The following is a 27,933-nucleotide window of genomic DNA, read 5'->3' as shown; positions in this document are numbered from 1 at the left end:
GCAGAAATCACTTGAGAAACGGTTTTAAAAAAGAACATTCACTAACAAAATGCAGGTTTTCCTACATGGATTAATCACAACAGCATCAAAAGGGAAGCATGATTGTTATATTACAATCTTAGTATAACTGTGACCCTTTAGTTCTTGTTTTGATCACAGCATCATTTTCACCCCCTCCCTACAAAAACGCTTCTTCACATGGATGTTAAGTATGGAGATTGAATTTATTGTCACAACTAGGCCTTTACAGAAATGCCCAAAGCAATTCAACATCTTACATTTGTACAATGTTGATAATTCACATAAAGATACAAACGTCACATTTGCCTACCTATCATTATTGGAGATTTCATTTGTTTCTATGTAGGAGTAACTGGGTCTTGCAACTCTCCCGCATGATGGTTAATGACATTTTCCAGTTTGAATTGGTTTTCTTCATACAAAATTAATCTTGATGAGAAACCACATGGGCACAAGTGCTGACTTGCACCCACTGCCTCAACTCTATACTTGGGTGTTACACCATGTGCAATCTTAAATAAAATAATTGCATTCAACGATTAGAAGGTGGTACTCCAGCTTGATATTTTAACTCCTTAGCCGCAGGCCACAGACACTAAACTTCCCAATTTGAAATTAACAATTGCCTACAAACCACGGATTGAATTTGGGACCCAACGTAAGGAGCTCAGAGATACGCTAGGTGGCGTCTTTATTCAATCATTTATCAGGGAATCAGAGAACAACTTTTTAAGTTTGATAAAAAGAACAGTGATGCTGTCCAATAGAGGAGTCAAAGGGAAAACAAATTACGTCTGTCTACTCAATGCTCCACACCTTTGCGTTTTAGCTCAACTATCAGGTCTTCCTTGTAGAGGAAGGAAGAGAGCTTCTTCAAGGAAGGCATCCTTGCCTTCCTGAAGGAGGGCTCATGCCCGAAACGTCTATTCTCCTGCTCCTTGGATGCTGCCTGACCTCCTGCGCTTTTCCAGCAACACATTTTCAGCTCAGTATTGATATTCACAGAGTGCACGTGGCTCATGAAAAATTATTGATGGAATCAATGCAATAAGTCAAAACGGAGATATTCTTCCAAATCCCAGACACCACAGCCTTGGAATTTATTATTTACCAATCTAAAAGTGCAATTTTATTACTGCCAACTTCAAGTTTCTCTTCAATTGCTAATCCTCCCACTTGTGTTTGATCTCTATTTTATTAAGTACTTTTTCAGATACCTTCTGAACATTGAATGGATTGCAAGGGGTTTTGAAATCTATACCTGTTAAACCTATCAAATTAAGATTCATTCAAAATTATCTGCTCCATCATACACAGGTGTAGGACCTCTCTCCAGATCCATAACTCCACGTACTCAATTAAACAAGATTTGAAATAGCAGAGTAGTTTGCAACAAAATGCCCTCAAAATAAGACTTCAAGGAAAAAGTGTCCTTTTATAATTGACATCTTTTGGCTTAGAGACACATTTTTAAAAATTGATTGAGGGCATTTTTCTTTCTAGATCTTTTGCACAACATTTAACTTAAAATGATATCCTTGTTTCCAATGGCTGAAGGGTAAATAACAGTGGAGCACGGATTTAAACATGATTGACACATGACCCTGAAGCGACAGGAGAAATTTTTTTCAAAAAGGGGTAAATGAGTAGTTAGGGTTTTAAATGTACTGCTCAATACAGCTTCAGAAAGTAACTGGATATATATCCAGAAACGTGGGGAAAGAGTTGGGAGTGGTTGGGAAAAGTAGGGATAACTGGCTGTAAAATAGCTAACAGACTGGATGAGGTGATGGGCCTCCATGTGTTGTACTATTCTGATTTTGAGCATAAGCCCAAAAGACCAAAAGAATGTGGTGCCCTATTCCAAAACCTGTATCTGTTTGATACCATCAAATACTTGTGACTAGAGCCTATTGTGTACAGAGGAAAATGTTCTATCTCTCCCTTTATATAAGCAACCAAAAGTTTTATTCTGCTAACCTTATGCCATTGTTGGATTGAATGTGGTGAAATTAAGCTGTGTTGACTAAACAAGATAATGTATCAGTTCAGCTCAGTTCAGGGAGAAAACAAATTGCTGAGTATATTTAAAAATAGATCAGTCTCATTCCTTAGACGAATGCTTCCATTTTAGATGTGCCTTTCTCATTGCCTATTGGAATTAACAGATGAGCACAACTGAAGTGACTGGAATGACATTTCCAGGAAAGCCTCCCCCTCTACATGCATTGCTCAGCAGTAATCAGGCTGACAACATAACACTATTGGACAAGGTGAGGGTCACACCAGTAGTCTATGCAGCTCAGACCTGCTGGTGCATCCAATCAACAGTTATTAACTAAATCTGCAAACAGGTTTTCAAATTTGAGATTTCGTAGCAATATCATCCTGCACGATCTTATGGAGAACTATGCAGGCATTGAAACCAACTATAAAAAGGCTTCTTTCAACAGGATACACTAAATGATGCTGTTCTTGATTTGTCTAGCCTATTGCTGGAATCTGGAAGGAAATGGTTAACTTACCAGTACAAGAGCATGGCTTCTAAAGATTTGTAACTTTTTTTTATATATGGAACATCTGCAGCTTTGAGACAGCTGCCAAAGTACAAGTTAAAATAAACTGGTGAAAGGAAGCTGCCCAGTTCATGGAGAGGGCAGAAACGATATAGTGCAGCGAGTCCCTGACACTGCGTGTACACAGGCAGAAAGAATCACCCCCAGCTGCCCGCTACAAATCTCCCCTAGATCAGCAAAAAGAAATGCTCTTCACAACATTTCACTCTCGTTTTAGCACCTATTATCCCTACTTTTCATACTCTCTGGGTTCATTCGCATGTCAAACTGACCTGTCTGGCTTGTGCATCTGCCCACTCTTTACTGCTCCAGGACACTTTCAATCTGTTGAAATTGAAAAGTTAAAAAAAAACATGCCCTATGTTTTAATTGAATGTATTGAGCCTCAGCATGTATTTTATGCTATGAAGGGTCAAAAAGTGACTAACCATGCAAACAACTGTGAAGATTATCAGCAAGCCGTACACAACTGCCAGACCCAACTGCCTGCAATTACCCAATTTAAGAAAATTGGGTAATAAGCCTCAGAGTTTGAAATCTAAACGTTACTGTAGCAGTGACATTGTTTCATTGTAAAAACAAATTGCACTGGCTTTTCAACTTAGAACTAAAGCACATAGGTCGCTAATTAAAAAGGGGAAAAAGTCACATTAAAGTTAGTGTTAAAAAGCATTAACAAAAAGTTCACCAACTTTCCAAGAGATCCCACAGTGGCCCCTGCTGCCTGGGCTGTAAGTTGTGTGCATAGCAGATACCTATATCAGCCCCACTGTTCATTTACATCCATCAGCTGTGGAAAAAAAAATACAAAAAGGGAGGTACACACCCTGGATTCAAACATCGAGAAACTGAACTTTCAGTGCACTATTCTGTGACTAAACTTTAAAAGTTCAGTAAGTGTAGAGGGCAAGTGGATCCTGGAGAAGTAGGATCCCTAAGAATACCCAAGACTCAGCACAGGGAAGGTGTTCATCAGCTTCTTTATGGTCTCCATAGATTCTCTCGACTTTGGCTTTTGTTGCCATTTTCAGTGTGCAACATGGTTTCTATAGTTTTCAAACAAACTAATTTCACTGCAGCATTTTCATTTGTTGTTAGGTAGATTTAGAAGGAATTTGTACATCCTACAATCTGTATGCAATACACAGTACACACCAAAGAAGAGATGTGTTGCATATTTGGTAAAGTGAAGTAGTCAGCAATATCATGGGAAAACTGTTGATAAACAATCAAAAGGAAGTCTATCAAAATGAGTGTTCAGTTCGGAGGGTGGGAGAAAAGCAGTATTTTGTCTAAGTTGAAGCGATTAGCAATCTCAACTTGGTGCAATTCAAAACATTTTCAACTAGAACTGTGCTGTAACATTTACCTTGGGTAGCGTGACAAGGTAGAATAGAGGTAATATGGCTCAATGGATATATTTATTCATGGTATGATAGTAGAAAACAAGAACTTAGCAAGGTTTTGAGTTCATTGGTTAGGTACACTGCACAGCCGTCAGGCACAAATTCTCTTATTTTGAAGGGTCTCTGGGCTGGATATATTTCAAAGTGTTGGCAGGTGAAAGAGATCGTGCCCACTCCAGGGTTCTGCTCTAGTTTGTATGGTATCTCTGGCCAGCTCAGTCATGCTCCTTTCTGGGTTGACTGAAAATAGAGGGTTCAGTGGCACAACCAACATAAATCACAGGAGACATGTGGCATATTTGGTAAAATCAACTGGTCAGCATCATATAAAACACCATGGATAAGCAAACATTATGAAAGGAAACCTATCAAAGTGCACAGCTTGTCATCCTGCTTTAATCGAACCACTTGTCATCCAAGGAGAGCTGTTCCAATTCCTTCAACCTATTCTCACTGAAGTTTGTCATCCTTCGAACCATTTTTGTAAATTGCTTCTGCACTCTCTCCAATGCATTCACACCTTTCCCGTCATGTGGCACCCACTGTATACTACAGCCCAGAGGAAGTCCAAGCCATCTGAATAAAGAGCTCCACAGATTTACTTCCCTTGGAGAAAAGGCTCCTCATCTATCATCAATGACTGACCTGGTTTTGAGATGGTTCTAGGCTCTTCCACAAGGTGAAGCAACCTTTCAGCATTTACCATGTCCAGTCTCCCAAGAATCTTTGTTTCAATAAGGTTTTATCTCATTCCACTAAATGCCAAAATGAGAACAGGTGCAACCTATTCAACTTCTATTAGCTCCTCCATACCAAACCTACTGAACTTTCTCTCTACCATCTCCAATGCTAGTACATCTTTTCTTAAGTAAACAGGACCAAACGTCTTCACAGTATTTTTTTTCAGGTGTATTATATTTTTAGCAATACCTCCCTTTTCATATTCCATTCCCGTCAATATAAAGGCCATCACCTCATTTACTTTCCCTATAACCAGGTGAACTTGGATGCCAGCTTTGTCATTTTGCACAAGGGTCCTCAAGTCCCTCTGCTGCAGCTATCTGCAGCCTTTTCCCTCCAATAATATTCAGCTCCTTTACTCTTCATGCCAAAATGCATCCCCTCACATTTTCCACCTTATATCCTATCTGCCAAGTTTTTATCCATGTATATCCCTCAAAGTTGGTCATCCTCATTACTTGCCTTCCCACCTATTTGTGTATCTTCTGTAAACTTGGAAATAGTCAACTCATGTCTCTCATCCAAGTTATTATAAACTGTAAATCATTAGGGCATCAGTATTGACATACTGGTAGCAGTCTACTACTTACAGAATGCCATCCTGAAATTTCCCTCCCCCCCCAAAGTCTATGAGTTAGCCAATCCAGGCTAATCTACTACACATGGGCTCTTAAGCAACTTTAAGCATGATATCTTATTAAATACATTTTGAAAGTCAAAATTTTTCAAGTACAAGGTGCCCTTTATTGCTCCTGTTTATTACCTTCTCAAAAGAACTCAAAACTCATCAGATACGATTCTGCTCGATTACAGGATGTATTCCTAAATGCTCCATTATGTCCTTTATAACTGAAGCTTGACATCTGTCAGAGCTGGAGAGATGTACAGCATGGAAACAAACCCATTGGTCCAACTCGTCCATGCCAACCAAATATCCTAAATTAATCTAGGGCCATTTGCCAGCACTTTGCCCACATCCCTCTAAACCCTTCCTATTCATATACCCATCCAGAAGTCTTTTAAATGTTGCTACTGTACCAATTTTCATCACTTCCTCTGCAATTCATTCCATACATTGACCACCCTGTGAAAAAACTGCCTCTTGGGTCCATTTTAAATCCTTCCCCTCTCACCATAAACCTATGGACTCTAGTTCTGGACTCCGCCGATTTACCCTATCATTGCTTCTCTTGATTTCATAAACCTCTGTAAGGTAACCCCTCCTCTTTGACAAGAACTTTTAGGTGAGAGCACTCCCATGCATCTGCTAACTTTGTTCTTCTCAGCATTTTTGGGAGGAGTTCTGGTATATGAATGAATGGAAATGAAATGTTTAAGACAGAGTCATAGAGATGTACAGCACAGAAACAGATCCTTCAGTCCAACATGTCCGTGCTGATCAGATAAGCTAACCTAACCTAATCTATTCCCATGAATGAAGCTCATTCCATACACACACCATCCTCTGCATGAAAACGTTGCCCCTTAGGTCTCTTAAATCTTCCCCCTCTCATCCTAAACCCATGTCCTCCAGTTCTGGACTCCCCACCCCAGGGAAAAAGACCTGCCTATTTACCCTATCCATGCTCATGATTTTATAAACTTCTATAAAGGTCGTCCCTCAACCTCCTACACTCTAGGGAAAACAGCCCCAGCCTGTTCAGCCTATCCCTATAGCTCAAATCCTCCAACCCTGGCAGCATCCTCGTAAATCTTTCCTGAACCCTTTCAAGTTTCACAACATCTTTCCGATAGGAAGGGGACCAGAATTGCACGCAATATTCCAACAGTGGCTTAACCAATGTCCTGTACAGCTGCAACATGACCTCCCAACTCCTATAGTCAAGCAGATTTCTTTACCTGGGATGGAAACAGTGCTGGATCAGCACTTATCCAGGCAAGCAGGGAACATTCATCACAATCACAACCTGTGCCTTGTAAATGGTGGACAAATACTGGAGAGATAAAGTGGCGAGTTACTTGCCTCCCGGTTTTTGACTTGACCTTGTCAGCAAAATATTTAGATGGTCGGTTTGATTCAGTTTCTAGACAATGTTAACTCCCAGCCAACATTGCCATAGACGCTCCAACATTCCACACACAACAATCGTGGCCACCACATCATTTCTGAAAGTTGATGCTGCACAGAGACTACAGAAGCTCAACCAGTTGGAAAAAGAGAGTCACAAATTGGTTCAGCGATCAAGGAATTTGAAATGGTACAGATCACTGGAATCAATCAAAATCCTCGTTTCTGACCCAAGGATGGAGACAAAGGTAATTGATGAAGCAGCTGAGAAAAGTTGGGTCTAGAACATTACCTCAAGGGCCTCCTTGGAGTGAGATGTATGGCTCCAGCCAGAGGAGAGAGCTTCTCTGGTGTAGGAGCAAATTACAACCTGCATTGAAAAAAACAAATGCTGGAGGAGATCACAGCAGGTCAGACAGCATCCACGGACAGAGGGCAAACTAAAGTAGAGTCTTGAGGAGTCACCAGAGCTGAAGTGAAATGTGGAGGGTGAAGCATTTATGCTGTAGTGGGGGTGTTGGAGCATAGAGTACTGGGGGAGAAAGGATGCTGATACTTCAGATTAAGTGATTGGAATGAGAGAATGGCTGAACAATGGTGTGTCTAACAGTTGGACTTGAAAAGAACAGAGCCCCACTGAGGTGGGAGGGGAAAGCAAACATGGTGACAGAGAATGTAACAAGTAAAGCTGAAAGGAAGGGAAGGAATGGGAGTTGATTCACAATTTGAAGGTGTTGAATTAAATATTAAGTCCAAAAGGCTGCAAACTGCCGAGTGTGAAAATGAGATGTTGTTCCTCCAGTTTGTACGGTGATTCACTGGAGCACTGCAGTATGCTGAGGACAGATATATGGGCATGCAAGCAGCACGCTGTGTTAAAATTACCGGCTATAGGAAGGTCGAGGTCACATTTGCACACAGACTGGAGCTTTTCTGCAAAACAGTCACCCAGGGTGTATTTGATTGCAGCAAATGCAACATACAAGATTGGAGGAGATATAGGTGAAATGCTGCTTCACCTGGAATGATGAGCAGGGAGGAGACGAAGGGGCAGGTGTTGCACCTTCTGTGGTTACATGGGAAGATGCGGTGGGAAGGGGTGGTGTTAGTGATTGATGAATTAACTAGACTGTCCAGAGGGAACGAGCCTTGAGATGCAGACAGGGGACGGAGGGGAAAGATGTGTTTGGTGATGGCATTCTTGAGGTGCCTGAAATGGCAGAGAATGATCTATTGAATACAGGGTTGGTGGGACGAAAAATGAGCATTTTCTCAAGCACTTTGATATAGTTGGTCAAATATTGCCTTGACTGTCAAAAGGCACTTCATCTTTCAAAGAAAAAGCAAAGTAAATGAATAGTTACAATCTGCTTGTGACATTGACTGAGCCAGGGTATGAAAAAAAGCTCTCATGCTCTTTTAAGTTAAATATCACAACACCAGGTTATAGTCCAACAGGTTTAATTGGAAGCACACTAGCTTTCGGAGCGATGCTCCTTCATCAGGTGATAATGGAGGGCTCGATCGTAACAGAATTTATAGCAAAAATTTACAGTGTGATGTAACTGAAATTATACATTGAAAAATTGATTGTCTGTTAAGCCTTTCATCTGTTAGAATACAGTGATGGGTTTTGTGATTTACACATGAAACTTTTTAAAAATGTTGCATTCTCGGGTTAGCTGTTAACAATGGTGATAGCTAGACAATATGTTGAAGGTGTTAGTCCCCTGTGTTCTCTGTCCCTATGCCATGATGTTCAGATTGTTATCTCTCTTTTTAGAGTAGAATCAAAGTTTTACATAAATTCATGCTGTTTTTGAGCTCAGAATTCTACATGAATGCATGCAGTTTTTGAGCAAAGTGCAATGTAACTCTGCAAGTACAAATTCAACTACACAGTGACATCAACAAGTTTCATCCCACCATCAAACTCACCATGGACTACTCTCGACTGTCTGTCTCATTCTTGGACACATATGTCTCCATCAAGGACAGACAAAAACAGCCATTCCCTATGGACAAGCCCTAGGCATACACCAGATCTGCTCAGATGAGAAGGAACGTGACGGACACTCAAGGATGCCCTCACAAGAACAGGGTACGTTGCTCAATTCATCGACCGTCAGTTCCGATGTGCCACAGCAAGGAACCATAATGACCTCCTCAGGAGACAGACATGTGCTGTAACTGACAGGGTACCCTTTGTTGTTCAGTACTTCCCAGGAGCTGAAAAATTATGCCATGTCCTTCGTGACCTGCAATACATCAACAAGGATGAGCACCTCATCAAGACCTTCCCCACGCCTCCATTACTTGCCTTTAAACAACCGCCAAACCTCAAACAGATCATTGCTTGTAGCAAACTGCCCGGCTCTCAGGACAACTCCATACAACCCTGTCACAGTAGGCGCTGCAAGACGTGTCAGATTGTGGACATAGATACCATTATTACGCGTGGCAACACTTCCCACCTTGTACATGGCAGGTATTCATGTTACTCAGCCAACGTTGTCTATCTTATATGTTGCAGGTAAGGATGCCCGGAGGCATGGTACATTGGGGAAACCAAGCAAAGGCTACGACAATGGATGAATGGGCACCACACAATCAACAGACAGGAGGGCTCCCTCCCAGTTGGGGAACACTTCAGTGGTCCAGGACATTCAGCCTCGGACCTTCGGGTGACCATCCTCCAAGGTGGACTTTGGGACAGGCAGCAGAGGAAAGTGGCCGAGCAGAGGCTGATAGCTAAGTTCGGTACCCATAGGGAGGGCTTCAACCGGGACCTTGGGTTCATGTCACATTACAGGTGATCACCATTACACACACACACACACACACACACACACAGACGTAAGACACTCTGCACTCACCACACACACACACCCCACCCCAGACAAAGACCCACATGCACACATTTTGTGGGGTGAATTTGTACTTGCAGGGTTACATTGCACTTTGCTCAAAAACTGCATACATTCATGTAGAACTCTGAGCTCAAAAACGGCATGAATTTATGTCAAACTCCGTTATCTCACTTTTTAGATTAGAATCAATTTGAACATCAGGTCATAGACAGAGAACATAGGGGGCTAACACCTTCAACGTATTGTCTAGTTATCACCATTGTTAACAGCTAACCCGAGAATGCAACTTTAAAAAAGGTTTTGTGATTTACATATGAAAGAAGTGAAACTATTACTGTAGTCTAACAGATGAAAGGCTTATCAAGCTATCAATTTTTCAATGTAATTTCAGTTACATCACACTAAATTTTTGCTGTGTTATGATCAAGCCTTCCACTAGCACCTGATGAAGGAGCATCACTCCGAAAGCTACTGTGCTTCCAATTAAACCTGTTGGACTATAAACTGGTGTTGAGAGATTTTTAACTTTGTCCACCCCAGTCCAACACCAGCATCTCCAAATCATGCTCTTAACAGTGACATGGAATGGTTTTATTTTATAAACAGCCTCTGTTGAGCATCTCATTCAAGAGACAGCCTAAACAAAATCCCAGTCTGTATTGTGCACTCAATTATCTGGAATGGGATTTCAGACAATGGAATCTTTCTTGGAGGACAAGAGTGTTGCTGAACAAAGAGCCCTTGGAGTGCGGGTTCATAGCTCCTTGAAAGTGGAGTCGCAGGTAGATAGGATAGTGAAGGTGGTGTTTGGTATACTTTCCTTTATTGGTCAGAGTATCGAGTACAGGAGTTGGGAGGTCACGTTGCGGCTGCACAGGACATTGGTTAGGCTACAGTTGGAATATTGCGTGCAATTCTGGTCTCCTTCCTATCGGAAAGATATTGTGAAACTTGAAAGGGTTCAGAAAAGATTTACATGGATGTTGCCAGGGTTGGCGGATTTGAGCTATAGGGAGAGGCTGAACAGGCTGGTGCTGTTTTCCCTGGAGTTCAGGGGTAACCTAATAGAGGTTTACAAAATTATGAGGGGCATGGATGGGATAAGTGGACAAAGTCTTTTCCCTGGGGTCAGGAAGTCCAGAACTAGAGGGCATGGGTTTAGGGTGAGAGGGGAAAGACATAAAAGGGATAACTTTTTCACGCAGAGGGTGGTATGTATGGAATGAGCTGTCAGAGGAAGTGGTGCAACATTTAAGAGGCATTTGGATGGGTATATGAATAGGAAGGGTTTAGTGGGATATGGGCTGGGTGCTGGCAGGTGGGACTAGATTGGATTGGAATATCTGGTTGGCATGGACGGGTTGGACTGAAGGGTCTGTTTCCATGCTGTACATCTCTATGACCCCAAGAGGTACTACTACTGACACCTCAGCTTCACACAGATACAAAAGTAGTTATTTGGTAAGATGACATTTTAACATCTATACTATTCTCCATTAGAAAAACATGTCCGCCAAAGAGATTCTGGACGTTGCAGGTAAAATCTCATGTTCCATTGAGTGGATATGGAAAGAAATGTTTTATTTATTAAAACCTTGTTTCACTCCCACCAAATGCAACAGGAGTCTGCACACATTTCCTTAGTTACAGGGTGCATTAAGTAAAATGGATATTAATTTCAACCAGGCCATTGTCAGAGGGCTTCTTGACACTGGCTGTGTTGTCAGTGTGTGCAATGGGTGGGGGGGAAAGAGAGAAATGGTAACTATCAGAGTGGGTGTTCTGTGTAGGGTGTTCCACTATCGTGTGGGGGCATTGGCTTACCACGTGATCAAGATCAGCTGCCATGTCTTCTCAGAGGTTGTTTTAGGTGGACTATTAATCTTTATTTCAAGTGACTTAACTCATTCTTGGGACCTCCTCTATTTAAAAGAAAACGCACTTAAATTCTGCCAGAACGCGGTCATAAAACAATTGCAGAAGACTTGCAAGTTTTAAAAATCAAAGCAAACAGGCTAGTGTTAGAGAGAGAACAACGGGAGCAAAGAATTCCAAGAGAGACAAAAGTAGATGAAGGAAGGCTGAAAATTCATTAAGGAAAAGTGGAATAAAAATATTCCCCAAGGAACAGGAAGACTCATTAAAAATACTTGAATTATGAAGGGACAGGTCGACTGAGGTCCTGGTGAGGGAAGCATCCCATCTTCACATTCAAGTGTCGAGTTAGCCATTCAATCCTGAATTTTGATGAGAAAGAGGCATTTAATTCCCTTTTAAAGATTGACAATGCAATTGAAATGGCCAGAGGTTAGCAGGACCCCACTGGCACAGAGTAAGTTAATAAGGCAAACCACTTCACATTAATCCCTGGTAAGGGTTCAGCAAATTAGGTGGTGGTGGAAAAAAAACCAAAAACCTTAGTTTAAGTATGCAAGGGCTGGGACTGGAGGTCCACCGTCAGAATGTGAGATGTTGGAAGATGACCTGACCAGACGTACATCAAACATGAATGGCTGGAGCTCACTTTTGACCGCTAGATACAAATGCTTAAAGCAAAAGGTCACAATGGGATTCTTGAGAAACGCATGTCCAAAAATTCACTCCTTGTCTGTATAAAAACTCATGCAAAGGAACACACAGCAAGACCCATGCAGGGAAAATGACTGCCTGTTGATCAAGAATTAACAGACTTGTAAACTGGAGGCAGAGTTTTGTAGAGAAACATGGAAGTAGTAAATGATCCTGAAAACAAGTGGGGGAGAAAGGAAGCCATGACTGGAAGGTAACCTTAAGTTTACACTTCCTGTCTAGGTAATGCCAAGTGTCAATCTCCTTAGAGTTCTGAAGGACATGCATCAGCAGCACAAGTCAAATTGAGGCCTCTCGCTTTAATCCATAGATTTGAGCCATTATCTTTGTTTTCTTCAACTGTCTGGTTGAGATTGAGAGCTCAGCTCTGTAAAACAACAAAACTACACAGTATCTAGCAAATGCACAAGCCAATTCTGATATTACATCACTTCTGTTGCAGTCACTCTCAAAAGGACTTATCTTTGCCTCTGTATTAACTGCTAGATATCACTGATCTGCCCAGAATTTCACCTTGAAATTGTTATTGTGTTACAATAGTTCATTTAGAGATAATTTTGGATATGCAGTACACAAAAGATAAAACCTGCCAAAAGAATGAGTAGGGAGTCAAAAGACAAAGGATCAGGTTTCAGCCAGGCAGAGGCAGACGTTGGTGACATGTGGCTCCATTGCATTAGTTTTATTAAACCTATTGAATCGGCTTTCAAAAACCGTCAGTATTTTCACAAATGTTTGGTACAGTAGTATGCACTGCAACGTTACAAATAATTCAAGCATTAAGTTGGATTCTGAAAATTACAACTGGCTGGAAAGATCAAGTCCTTTTTGCCACCAGGCCTTCACATTAATATGGCCATTTCCAGTTTTGTCCTTTATTAACAATAGCATAGGTGGCATTTTTATTTTTCACACTTCATCTACTCAGGCAGGTATTTCCACAATCAGTTACAGAATGCTGATCCTGATTGGATTAGATCATCAACAGTATAGAAACAGGCCTTTCGACCCAACCAGTCCATAGTGACCCTCCGAAGAGGAACCCACCCAGACCCATTCCCCTGAGCACTGAGCACGGCCAAATCACCTGACCTGCACATCTTTAGATTGTGGAAGGAAACCAGAGCACCCGGAGGAAACCCACGCAGACACTGGGAAAATGTACAAACTCCACACAAACACAGTAGCCAGAGGCTGGAATCAAACCCACGTCCCCGGCACTGAGAGGTAGCAGTGCTAATCACTGAGCTGCCCCATCTATGAAGTGTCACAAAGTCAGAATGGACCCTTTCCCCAAATTAATTCCCAATTTAAAAATTAAGCTATTGACAAGTTATTTATATCCAGTTTTTAAATGAGAGAAAATGAAACGGTCAATCCAGTGCCATTACTAAATGATTACTGCTATTTAACCAATGCACCTCAAGATACTATATACCTGTGTGTCAATCTGCCCTTATCTCCAACATTCCTCCACTTTGTTTTGCCCAACCCCATCACCTCTTCTCCCCAATTACTAAAAGAAATGGTCAATTCCAAAAATAAAACATTCATACATAGTCAAGAACAAAACAACATTGGAGCATCTTTAATTCTTTGGCAAGAGCTTTCTATTTGAGGATTGAGAACTGCAGTTAGGACAGACAATTTAAAAAAAAAAGTGTGGTGTGCTGTATGTAACAAATAGTTAAAGTTGTCCAACAAATCAAAGCCTTCCAAATTGCAAAGGGGTTAGGGTTTCTGCCAACTATGCTTAATGTATTCAGGTGCCAATGATGCCAGGTATAAAAATGCTGCTTTTTCTCAGTGCACCCCAAACATCCCTGCTGAAATTCATTTGCATAGCACAAAAAACCCAAATACATACCAGGCACTGTGTAATAACCACTTGAAATTGAAGTATGATTTTAAAAATGATAATTTGGCTCATTAATACAGCTGAGAATCCTATTAATTGCAGAACATAAAAGTATTTTAAACAGTGTCAAATCACAGTGTTTTTTAAATTCATTCACAGGACGTGGCATTCGCTGGCGAGGCCAGCATTTATTGCCCATGCCAAACTGTCCAGGGGGTCACTGATTAAGAGTCAACCACAATGCTCTGGGTCTGGAGTCAAATGTAGGTCAGACCAGGTAAGGCCAGCAGTTTCCTTCCCTAAAAAGGACACTAGTGTACTACTGATAATGGCTTCATGGTCATCGTGACCAGTAATCACGTTTTAAATAACTGAAAATGACTTGAAATATACAAATACAATTTCCAGCAATACTAGAACACCGTCAATCTTAGAACTCATGCCAACTTTGAAAGTGTACTTGTTCATGCTCTTGCACATTACAAAGTCTAGTTACGTTTACGCTTAGAGCCTTCTTGAAGGCCGGTAATTCAACAGTTATCAAAAACTTTAATATAGCGTTTAATTTTTAACTCAATCTAGTGCAGTGTTTTTAAAATTAGTGTAAAATCCTGCAGAATTGCAAGATGTGCTGAATATAATTTAATGTTCAAATTCAGTGCATTGGTTATGTATTGTTGGAAACACAAACCGAGCAAAACACTCCCAGCAAAATCGGTTATATAGACCATTGTACTGTAGAGCACAGGAACAGGCCCTTTTGGCCACAATGTTGTGCTGAACATGATGCCAAATGGAACGAATCCCTTTTGCCTACCCTTGGTCCATATTTCTCCATTCCTCGCATATTTATGTACTTATTTCAAAGTACATTAAATGCCCTTATCATATCTACCTCCACCGCAACCCCCGGCAATGCAATCCAGACTCCTATTTGTAGTAAAACCTGCCCCTCATGTCTCCATTGAACTTTCTCCCCCTCACCTTAAGTGCATTCCACCTAGAATTAGTTTTACAACTTTAGGGGAAAAAGAGATTCTGACCATCAACCCTTTATACATATCTTAGTTTTATGAACTCCTATAGAGCCTCCACCATTCAAGAGAAAACAACCTGGGTTTTTCTAGCCTCTCCTTATAGATCATATTCTTTCATCCAGGCAGTGCACCAGTAAACCTCTCTCTCCAAAGCTTTCACATCCTTCCTGTAATGTGGTGACCAGAATTGAACTCAGTACTCTGTGTGGTCTAACCAAACTCTTCTAAAGAATACAGACCAAGGGCAGACAGAAGAGATTAGTTCCATTTGACAACATGACATCCTAACTCTTGTACTCAATTTCCTGACCAGTAAAGGTAAGCACTCCATACACCTACTTTACCACCCTATCTACTTGGATGGTCACTTTCAGGGAGCAAGCCCTTGAACCTAAAGATCCCTCTGTACAGCAATGCTGTTCAAACTCCTGCCATTAACTGAATACTTTTCCTAAACAATTGATCTTCTGAAGTGCAGCATCTCACACTTACACTAATTAAACTCCATCTGCCATCTCTCTGCCCATATCTGCAACTGATCTGTATCCCACTGTATCCTTTGACAACATTCTATGCTATCCATACCAATCCTTGTATCGGCTGCAAACTTACTAACTGCATCCACATCATTTATAGAGATATATCACAAACAACAGTGATTCCAGTACGGATCCCTGCGGAACACCACCAAGTCGCAGGCCTCCAGCACAAAAATGCGCTTGCACCACTACCCTCTGTTCTATGAGCAAGCCAATTCTGAATCCTCGTGGCTAGGTCACAATGGATCTTAAGCATCTTGAAAACATTATTCATGAACACGAAAAATACTACTCACTATATTCCAGTATTGAAGTATCCCTGCAAAATTTTTAAGTTTTCAATTGACAAACAAGGAACACTCCACCCATACATGGTTTGAATTCCTCCACAGATGTATTGAATAATGGTTCTTCCCTGAAGGATGAGCAGCATTAATGCAATGCTTTCTCGGTTACCATTTGATTCCTTTCCAATTTTTAACAGTTCTAACAAAACCAATAGGCAACATATTTCAAATTAAAATTTGCAAGGTGAAGAGATTCCACTGAAAATCTACTGAAAAATAATAGCAATTCAAGATGAACATGAAATTTTCTTTTCTTGAAGCCCTATCCTTTGACTAAAGTGTTAAAACATAGATCCCACTGGCCTAAGCATCTGAGGTAAGAGATAATATTTCATTGTCCTGGTAATTTTGTTCCAGACGACTGATGTCTTCCAAAAGCAGTGGTTGTTAATTTCATGACAGGCCAAGGGATGCCACAAGCTGCTACATAGAATCCCCAGTGTGGGAGCAGGCTATTTGGTCCATCAAGTCCTCACTGATCTCTTTCTCCCCAATCCAACCAAAGAGCATCTCATTCAGACCCACCCTCCCTACCCTCTCCTTGTCACCCTGCATTTCCTATGGCTAATCCACCTATCCTGCACATCTCTGGATACTATGGGCAATTTAGCACATCTTTGGACTGTGGGAGGAAACCAGAGCTCCTGGTGGAAACCCATGCACTCTCGGGGAGATCACAAACTCTACAGGCTGGTACTTAAAACAGTTGTAGTCGGAAAAGAGATTTCCAGACTACCTTGGAGTCGTTAACAGTTCATTTCTCTCAAAAGCTTGATACCAGAACTGATAGGATACAAGATAATCCAAGCTTGATCAGGTGACAAGCTAAAGCACGTTACTGTTGTTCCATCAAAATTAGTGAGTGCACGAAAGGTTTATGAGACATCAGGGCACAAAGAGAAGACATTGAATGGTACACAGCCTTACATATGCTTCAATTTGAGATTTTATGAAAAAACAACTTATTTTCCCCTCAGAGGGTATGTTTGTTTTCAAAGGCAACAAATGCCTCCAGTCCAGTACACACAAATCTAGACAGCTCGTGCGCTCAGGAGATTCGACTGCATAGGTACCATAGAAAAGTTGAGCTGATAACAGAGGACACTTTCTGGGAGAGGACAGGAGAATAGATCAGCAGTCACAAATAAATATGGCATGGATGCTAATTTTGGCATCCCAACTACCGGTTCTTTTGAACTGTCAAATCCTATCTCTTGCATGGTAGAATTTTAACAGACAAAGCCACAGTGACCTCAAAAGGAAAAGGCTTGCACTGTATACCATACAACTAGAAACGTTATGCACATTACATGGTTAATGTTAATTGGAGACCACAGAATATTCAGTGAACGCCAAAATTCAGAGCAGTATCAGTGTTAAGCAGTTCGGGAATTTTGGGTCTGTTACCAAAATGTCAAAATGTTTCAAAAACATATCAAAATAAGGCAGTGAACAGAAGTTGTGCTGTTCCCGAAATTATTATTGTATTACCTTGAACTGTTAGTGAACTCTTCCTGCTTATAAAAGAAGCAGCTGTTCGTGTGACTAAATACCATGGTTCACTATAAATTGACCTTGAATTAAAGAGTAAAAACTTCCTCCTTGCTACTACAACTATTCAAACAGTCTAGCGATAAACAACAATTGAAGTTGGGAGCAAATTGCGCTGCAGAAGCTGACTATACTGCTTTGACAGAATTATAGCAAGATGTCAAATGACCTTAAAATTTTCTCTTATCCAAATGTAATGTGTCTGGCCTGCCAACTTTAGTACAAACAAAGACCAATTGTAAGGACTTCTAAGGATATGAATATAGAAACATTAACCAACATAAATTTTGCACTTTCAAAGCTTCATGTCGGAGCTCTGATGTAGTGTACCTATTTAAATTCTCTGCAAGTCTCCCATTAAATCATCAGCTCAGGAAGAAATTACTTTGGCTCATTTAAAACTCCAGTTCTCTCCTGTTAATTACGTACTCTCTTCGAATCAAAAAATCTCCTAGACAAAATTAGGTTTGAGATCAATGCCAGTTCCTTCTCCATTGATTTACTTGTAGAACTCCACTCCCATCAGAAGCAGCGCTGCTTCTAATGGATAGGTTAAAAGCTCCCTTCTATCGCTAGATTGTCAGTCATAATACAGATGGGTTAACTTTGCTGATCAACCTTTAACATACTCTGATCCACAGAAGTTTCCAGTTACAGAAATACTGAACGTAGCAAAATAGTAATTGGAGAAGGTGGTTTTAAGCCGTATAGGTGCTTTAGAGAGAAAAAAAGTGGCCTAACTTTAAAATTAGATTTTGATGCGAACCTCGACATTTTTGCACCGTGAACATGAATTTGACTAACCCATTAGACCCGGAGTCAGTGTGTATGCCACAAGTCAAGCAACAGATTTTAACGCCTTTACACACTCTCAACCAATCTAGAATCTTGAGCTAATCTACTTATGCTTGCACACCATGCACAGAATGTAAAGAAGAGAAAAAAATTAGAAAGATTACTTTGTAAGCACAATATTCAGATGATGCAAAAGATCTTCAGCTCTTCATGGAAACTTACAAATGACAAACACATCTCAATAGGACTAAAACAGAACCCAAAGAAGCAGTTCTGAACAATAGTTCCCTACAGTGTGGGGAACTGTAATGCCCTGGATGACAAGTAAAGAAAAAATCTCCAAACTGCCCAATCAACCTCAGATTTTAATTTCATTTGAAGGGGCAGTTAGAGCAGTGTTTGAACACGTTAGCAAGCAAAAACACAGAACCACTGAATGGATTATGTTGAAATATTTGTGTAGAGTAGAGCTTGTACCCATAATCTTCTAACGTGAAATAGAGAGAAAACACTACCACTGAGCTGAGGTTGAAATTGAAGACTTGAACAATAAACCCCCATTATGAGAGATGGCACTTTGATTTAGAGGAACCAGAAGTGGTCTTGAGAATCATATTGAAGAGAGCTAAAAGTGTGATGTCAAACAATGCCAAATATCCCTCTTGATATATGCATTAAAATGGAATGAACTGGCATCTGTCCAGATGATTAAAGGACGGTTATTTCCTATCCCATCAGCAAACAATGAGCAGCTTGAAACAGTACTTTTCTATGAAATTACTACTTAGTACAATCACTACTAAATTTTCTATTAAAAAGCATGTATTTTTTTGCTCAAGAGTGTAGGTTTGTACTGATTAAAAAAACATGCAAAATTCTGCACTGCAAGTCATTGCAAAGGAAGCACTGTGGGTCTTGGCTGAATTGCCTGCAGTTCAATAAAATTTTGAAACCCATTTAAAATCAATCCTATGTTCACGGTGACCATTTGAGTTTGGTTTCTCGCACATCTTGGCATCTGAGAGAAAAAGTGTGACTTAAATGGTTTTTAACATGCTAGGGATGTCTCCAAGAACCAGGAGTACCACTGGAAATTCTTGTTTTAATGACACCCAGCAAAGCAGCCTTCCAATCAATAGGTGGCGGTAGTGGCAACATTGTTGTAACATCACCAGACTAGAATCCAGAACCCAAGGATAACATTCTGGGGACTTGGTTAGGAATCCAGCCATGCCAGATGAAGAAATTTGAAGCCAATAAAAATCTGGAATTAAAAGACAGTCTAACAGTATCTATGTAACTCCCATCTGGTTCACTAATCTTCAAGAAATAAATCTGCTATCCCTTCCCGGTCTCACCTATACAAGAGGAACCTCAATTATCCAAACGACACTGGCAGGAAGTTTTTTTGGGATAAGCAAATGCCGAATAACACAGTTTAGCCAAGCATCAGGACCTTGCGATCTTGCTGGGTAATCAAGGTTCCACTGTATATGACTCCAGACCCTTAGTAGTGCGATTGACTCTTAACCACCCTCTGGAAATTAGGAATGGACAATAAACATGTATTATCCATATTCCAGACAAAAATGTTACCAAAATGATCAGCCAGCGTTTGTTGCAAGGCATCTGTTGGAAAAGGCCCAACTTGAACAGAACATTTATAAATGAATTCACAGTGCTGTTGTAATGTTAGATGCATTTAGATCTTCAGTATTTGTATATGAAGCAAAACCCACTTGTACTGGAAGCGTCGCAGTTGTAATCACAGGAATTGATACATTACTGAACCACTTCAATAATAAGATGGATGACATCATAGACAAAACGCCACACTCAAGATACAATCTTAAATGGATTGGACAGATCTTACATAAATTGCAATAGCTGCAAACACAAACTGATTTAGAAGACATTTTGCAATGTCTAGTGCTTTATGGGGGCTATTCTTCTACATATAGCAATGATCATATGGAAATACTAGAAAATGTAACATCTTGTTCAAATTTTCTGATTTAGTAGCAAATGTAAAATAAATACTCAAATCTCACACTTAAAAACGAATGTACTTGTTGCTAAATTGTCTAGTTCAGTCTCTGATTTGAGCTACTATTCTGGTTTGGCCACATTTGGAATACTGCATACAGTTCTAATTGCCACATTACCAAAAGGATGTGGATGCTTTGGAGGAGGTGCTGAGGACATTCACTTGTATGTTGCCTGGTATGAAGGGCTCTGGCTATGGGTAGATTAGGATTATTTTCATTAGAAAGACAGAGGTTTTGGGGGGGGGGGGGGGGGGAGCCTGATTCAGGTCTACAAAGTCATGACAGGTACTGACAGGGTGGATTGCAAAAACGTTTCTTCCCCTCCCCCTCCCAGAGTGGTGTACTCAATTACTAGAAGTCACGAGTTCCATATGAGGGGAAAAGTTTAGGGAGATATGCGTGGGGAGTTCTTTATGCACAGGGTGGTAGGTGCCTGGAACATGTTGCCAGCAGAGATCGTAGAGGTGGGCATGATAGCATCATATGATGTATCTAGACAAATACATGAATAGGCATGGAGCAAAAGGATACAGACTCTTAGAAAATAGGCAGGTTTAGATGGAGGATCGGGATCGATGCAGGCTTGGAGGGCTGAAGGGCCTGTTCCAGTGCTGCAATTTTTGTTCTCTGTATTGGGCAACAGATTTTGTCACCATGTGATCTGATCACAGTGACGCAATTAAGGAGCAAGACATCATTCAGAGAGGTTTCTTCATTAACCACATGCAAAAAGATTCCAGATGAGTTGCGTAAGGAAAGGAGATTTGGATGATGTGACCAGCAATCTGCACTGGAATGAAATTCTGGGCCAGCTGGACTTAAACAGAAAAGTGTCTTTGTAAACAGAAAATATGATCTAGAGAGATTTGGAGTGATGGATGGGATGTTGGACCTTACTTAAGCTGTTTCTTCACCCATGTCATATGTTATATATCTTAAGTTACTGGTGTATTTTGAATTATTTTAATAGCATTGTAGGTAATGGAGAGAAGAGAAAACAGGGTGACCAGTGACTCTGCAGCAATTTACCACTGGGCAGGATTTATATTTGATCTTTTTGCTCCTAGCACATAGTAACCCAGGTTGAACAGATTAAAAACTTAAGCAATAATTCCAAAGATTTGGAGTCAGCTCCACCGAAAAATAAACAGTTTAATTTGTGTCAATTTTATTTGAGCTAAAGTCACAAGCACATCCTCTAGCCTTTCACACACTGGCAAAGTACAACAGAATGTTATGGTGCAGAAGACATTGGGGGGGGGGGAAGCTTTCGTCCACTCTGACCAGAGACTTCATAGCTCAAGATCTGATTACAGTTTTCATAACTATATCAGTCCACTCTCTAATGCATTCAAATCCTTCTTATATAGTGTAGTGCCCAGAACAGTTTATAGTACTCCAGCTGAGGTCTAACTTGTCTTTAGCATATTCAGCACAATCTCCCACTTTACCACTTTTAATCAATGTAGGATAAAGTATCACATCAACTAGCCACAAAACAACATGACCATCTCATTCTAATAACCTTCCATAGAGGAGGAAAGACACCACTTTGACAACACATCTGTCCTAGGACAAGCCAAACAGAGACACACATGAGAATTTCCAGAAGCATGGCATTCCAATTGGAACTCTATCAACAAACACGTGGACTTGGACCAGATTTACCACCCCCCCGAGAAAAAGAACAAGAAACGGCATCACCATAGGAAATGACATCAATTCAAAGAAACCCAAACATACAAATTGAAAGTAGAAATCATCAGCAATGCTTTGTCTAGAGGCTCACTGAAGATATTACCTAGTATGGTGACGAAATGTCTGAAAGTGAACCTTCTAGCTCAGTGAGCACACCTACATCCAGAGGATACAGTATGCTTTATTGCAACACAGATGAAATGTATTTAAGTGTTTAATGACTTCTGCACATTCACAGATATCTCTCTGCTTCTATAGAAGAGAGCTATACCCTTCAGTTTATACTCTGTCTCTTCATGTTCTTTTTACTGAAGTGCCAGCTATCTGCCCACTTCCGGTTAATATCCTCATGAAATTCTACATTGCCCTCATCATTACATGTGCAATTTTACCACATTTCAAATAAATGAAAAAAAAAAGGACCAGATTGATTGACTGTTCAACTGGATACTCCAATGACTTTAGAAACAAAAGCATATTTGATACTCGATATCTAATTGAAGAATTGAGCTTGTTGAGACCCTGAAAAATGTAAGACAGACTGAAGAAATGCCAAAGTCTTGCTTTCAGATGTCGACAGATCAATCTCCTACATTCAAAAGGCATTAATCTACATGCATGAGATTACTCAAACTGGAAAAAAATAGGATTCAATGCTACAGAAATAATTTAAAATTGCAATTTAATTATTTTAATTTCTGAGTAAAGAACTAATTTTCCAGGCACAAGGTATTTAAATCAGTTTTCGCGCTATAATGAACTGGTTTTCGGAGGTACTGAATTTATAAGCAAGCTAGCATCTCCTAGTCAACTCAAATATAAATTGCAGATTCAGCAAGAAATACTCAATCCTGATCTATATTTTTATAAGTAATTTGTGTCCATTCGTATCGCATTTACTCAAGTGCCATAAAGCAGGACGGAGTTCAAATATTACACAAATCTTTACCATCAGAACAGTTGATAAAAATACTGCAATATTGTGTGAAATGAAAACTGCAAGCGTATAAATGGCATATAGAGTCAGAGATGTACAGCTTGGAAACAGATCCTTCGGTCCAACCCGTCCACGCCGACCAGATATCCCAACCCAATCTAGTCCCACCTGCCAGCACCCGGCCCATATCCCTCCAAACCCTTCCTATTCATATACCCACCCAAATGGCTCTTAAATGTTGCATTTGTACCAGCCTCCACCACATCCTCTGGCAGCTCATTCCATACACGTACCACACTCTGTGTGAAAAAGTTCCCTCTTAGGTCTCTTTTACACCTTTCCCCCCTCAGCCTAAACCTATACCCTCTAGTTCTGGACTCCCCGACCCCAGGGAAAAGACTTTGCCTATTTGCCCTATCCATGCCCCTCAACTGTGTAAACCTCTAAGGTCACTCCTCAGCCTCCTTGTCCAAATCCCACAACATCAGGACAAAAGTAAATTACTTGTTTAAAATCTAAGGCACAAAGACAAAACAGATTTAGAAGCTGGGTTTTAGATTGAAACAAATAGGCCTACATGTATAGGTAGCAATCCATTTGAAGAAAAATCACCTAATAATGGATCTTACAACAAAACCTTGCAGTTTGGTAGGTATCTCATTTTTAATAATCATTCTCATTTTATTTCGATTGTTACAGGACCTGGATCCCAAACCAGCAACGTTCCTACCATTTCTGCCAAACAAACCAGTTGTGCTATATTAAATTGATATCCCTCCAAAAGGTCTAATTACAACCAGAAAGGGCTCTCAAGAGTGCAAAAGCAGCAGATAACATCAGGTCATCTAGCGAGCAAAAGTTCATAAAGGAACGACTGGGTAAATTATAGTTCGCTGACATGTTTTTATTGCTGCAGCCCTGCATTCTATTCCAACATGCACCAGTATCTGTCTACTTAAAAAATAATTACAAAAAGCAATAGTGTTGGATATCATTGGCACTGCAGGTAGCACTTGCCACCTGTGATAATGATCTCTGTCCCAGAGTGCAAACAAGTTACTGACTAGATACGGTCGCCTTCAAAGCAAGCACTTACAGATCAGCTTGGCTGGAGCACAATTTGCAGGAAGTTTCCCCAGAAACAGAGCCTAGTTTCCTATTCATTTTAACTCAGCTGCTTGACAAACAAAAGATTTAGTAATTAGATTTCACCGTTTTGTCTATGGGTCATGACCCTGTGCTTTTCAAGGATGGAATGCCCCCGAAAGAGTAACCAGCGTGTTGTAATGTTGCCAATCGCCAGGATTAGAACTGAATATTAATCCCCTAGATACTGCTTTCAACCATGCAGAGTGAAAAAGTACATGTATTTTTCCTAGTTTTGAACTTTTATTCAGCTATTAGTAATGGAAATATTTGAGTTGTAAAAACGGTCAAGGATTATCCTTCAGTTTATGGAGGGCCTGTTGACTGTCAGGTGGTCAATGGTGGCAGTGTGGTTGGAGGCCAATGCTGAATAGGACGACATGTCCAGGAACTGTAACTCGAGTTAGAAACCCAAACTCAAAATTTACCAGCTGTGGATATCAAAGAAACAATCGCTATTTGTAACCAACATTGAACAAAAGATCTGCCATGGTATAATTTTCTGCTCAAACTAGCTAAAGCTGACCAACTTCAAAGAAAAATAAACTGAAAACAATTCAGAAGTAGCCCTCTGTTTGGACACATTGAGTCAAGTGGAAAGTTCAGTTGCAAAGGAGTTCTCATATCCAGTCATTCATTTTTGCAAGAGAAAAAAAAAATGTATAGCGGTGGCAGATTTCTAAAATTACTGAGTGAATAAAATGGGAGGATTGAAGAAACATTTTCCAGTGGGAGATCCTGGAACTAAACCTCCTCTGCCTTCCTTTCTCTCGCACAGAAGTTTCAATTTTTGGTCGTTGTCCAAAACTCTGCAACTCAAGATTTCGAATTCCAAATCAAATATACTTCAATTACAAAAACAAACATCTCAAAACTTGAGCTATATAAATGCATTAGCATAATGCTCATGCCATGATCACAGAACAGCTTAAAGAACAGGAATGAGTACTTTAGAAACATTGTCACTGCTGTAGTGTAGACACATGCAGCAGCCAATCTGGTCAACACTGAGTTAAATAATCAGATATGCCTGAAATCATATCGCTAAAACAACTTCAATGTTGATTGAGTTAACAGTTGTTTATTACTCTTCAGATATGCTATAGGACTCTTTACATCCAAATGGAGAGATTAGACAAGAGCCTAAATGCAATGTTTCAATAGTGTGGCATTTCCTCAATTCAAACTCCAAGATGTGATTACCAACACTGGCCCATGTCTAACCACACAGAAATAATGAACATCACAGCCATGGACAAATTTCTCTCTCTTTCTAATTGCTGGTTACCTTACAAATGGATATCAAATGTCATTTTAAGATTTCAAAACACAAACTTAAATACCTGCTGTGCCAGAAGCAACAAAATCAATAGATAATTAAGTATGAGAAATAGGAGGGACAAACCCATTAAACATTCACTTGCAATTTCTCCAAAAGTAATTAGACAGCCTACGATAATATTGCCCTCGTCAGAAAGTTTATTTTCTTGCAACTGGAAATAAAATTTCTCACAAAAATCACTAGAAAAGCGTAAAATCAGAATTTGGAGATGCCGGTGTTGGACTGGGGTGTACAAACTTAAAAATCACACAATATCACGTGGTTGTGGAGTGTAACCACCTGATGAAGGAGCAGCGCTCCGAAAGCTGGTGCTTCCAAATAAGCCTGCTGGACCGTAGCCTGGTGTTGCGTGATTTTTAAACTTAAGATCAGAAAAGCATGAAACTGAACACAGTGACAGCTCCTGGCTCCAAAATCTGGGTTTTCAACTGATTTAAAAATCATCTGCAGTACGAAGCATGTGAGCCATGATACTCATGATCCCTTTCAGTGGCTGCTGCCCACTTTAGGGAGGGTGATGCAGTCTCCTGATGATTTGTTTTGTGACCATACTGTAAAGACTCTGCCCTGTACGGAAATTAAAGACAAAAACCAGACACGTACATCCTCCAATAAGCAGCACCAGTAACTAAACTGATCACCATTTCAATGCAATCTCTATTTGCTTCTAAAGCCTCAGGAAACATTTAATTTAACATCCTGAATTTCACAATGCATCCCATCCCAGCCTCCCAAAAAAACCCAAAGACTTGAGGAAATAGGTGATTTTAATCAAATCAGCACCTTCAAATTTTAGATCCATGCAGGACACAGCAATATTTAGTATCTTTCCAGTTAGGAGAAAAAGTGAGGTCTGCAGATGCTGGAGATCAGAGCTGAAAATGTGTTGCTGGTTAAAGCGCAGCAGGTCAGGCAGCATCCAAGGAACAGGAAATTCGACGTTTCAGGCATAAGCCCTTCATCTTTCCAGTTAGTCTCAGTACATAATAATGTTGCCAAACTCCAACTGGAGGCATCCCTGGTTTCATTTCCCCTTTCAGCTCAAAACTGCTTGCTGCCACACAGCCTCAGCTATCCAAGCTGGTACACTGCTGCGATTGCAATGCAACTTTTATACACCGGACTACAAGAGACCACAGAACTGATTTTTATACCCAACAACCCCCCCCCCCCCCCAACTCCTGTAATTTATTTTCAAGTCACATTTTCACAAAAACGTTATTAGAATTCACTTCTGTTGAAGATGAAGCACAGTAAAGAAATAGCTATAAGCATCGCCTCAACATGTTAACAGCCTCACTATATTTAATCAACCAAAACTCCTGAAGCAAAGCACTGCATATTTCAGCATGAGCAACTTTTTTTCAGTTTGATTGTTTTATCCCTTCCTGTATCCTTACAATTGCAACTCCTGCTGAAATGCAGTTTCATTAGCTGGTCGCCCCTCAGATAAATCACCCATGTTATTTAAGCTAACCGAACAAGTACTGGCGTGTAGTGTGATGGGGAGAACATAAGAGTCCAACCCAATCTTGTTCTGACAAGCTGTCTGTACCCACGCATTTCCCTCCTGGGAAAGTGTAAAATCAGCAGCTAATTCCAACCAATTTTAACCATTTCTACCTTTTGACCACCATCAACAAACTCCGAGTTACATTTGCTGCTGAGATCAGATTCCTGACCTCTGGAGTTTGTTACTGCATAATAGATGAATGCTGCTTGAACAACTTTAGTCAGCAAGTTTTAAACATCCATCCACAAATATTGTCTGTTTATGGCACTCAAGTTTAAAGCCCCAAGAAATCTTCACTGACTGCCTGTGTAGAAGTGGAGAAAATCAGTCTGTATTGCTAAAACACTCCCCTCTCAGTGTAAATGCTGTGTTTGCCTTTATATTGTATTTCACCTGATGGGTGTAACATCAAGAGTTTCAAACCACACATTTTTAAAAAAAAACAAATTCTGTCCTAACAAATTCAGGCAATGATTTTTTTGAAGAAAACAAGTCAATTTTAACAACCATATCCTATCTCATAAAGTTGTTTTTTCAGTTCTTTACTGAATGCCAGAACTACTTACCAATTTCATTGAGTAAATATTCCTGACCATTGTAGGACAGGCTGGTGCTAGAGATGACTGGCTGAGAAAGGCCCTTCATTTTGGCTAAATTCTGTAACAGCTGGGTTGGCTTGAGCTGATCACGCCATGTATTTACACCAGAACTGTTAAAATAAGCAAATCAGGTTAGTCAGGAGAAAGTGAGGACTGGAGATCAGAGCTGAAAAATGTGTTGCTGGAAAAGCGCAGCAGGTCAGGCAGCATCCAAGGAGCAGGAGAATCTCAGGAAGATTCTCCTGCTGCTTGGATGCTGCCTGACCTGCTGCGCTTTTCCAGCAACACATT

At 40.4% G+C, this 27,933-nt stretch overlaps 1 protein-coding gene across 5 annotated transcripts in view; it reads right to left on the bottom strand.

Moving 5' to 3' along the window:
* The window catches only part of LOC132826230 (myoferlin-like), a 229,815-nt gene that overhangs the window by 72,962 nt on the left and 128,920 nt on the right, over nucleotides 1-27,933 (bottom strand). For all 5 annotated transcript variants that reach the window (XM_060841916.1, XM_060841912.1, XM_060841913.1 and 2 more), the window contains one exon: nucleotides 27,610-27,752. In XM_060841916.1, coding sequence (XP_060697899.1) covers nucleotides 27,610-27,752 — 143 coding nt within the window. The remainder of the gene's footprint in view (nucleotides 1-27,609; nucleotides 27,753-27,933) is intronic.

The sequence above is a fragment of the Hemiscyllium ocellatum genome, chromosome 22, assembly GCF_020745735.1.
Source record: "Hemiscyllium ocellatum isolate sHemOce1 chromosome 22, sHemOce1.pat.X.cur, whole genome shotgun sequence".
In the NCBI taxonomy this organism is placed as follows: Eukaryota; Metazoa; Chordata; class Chondrichthyes; order Orectolobiformes; family Hemiscylliidae; genus Hemiscyllium; species Hemiscyllium ocellatum.
The sequence above is the reverse complement of the archived record's forward strand: the minus strand, read 5'-3'. Positions and strand labels throughout refer to the sequence as shown.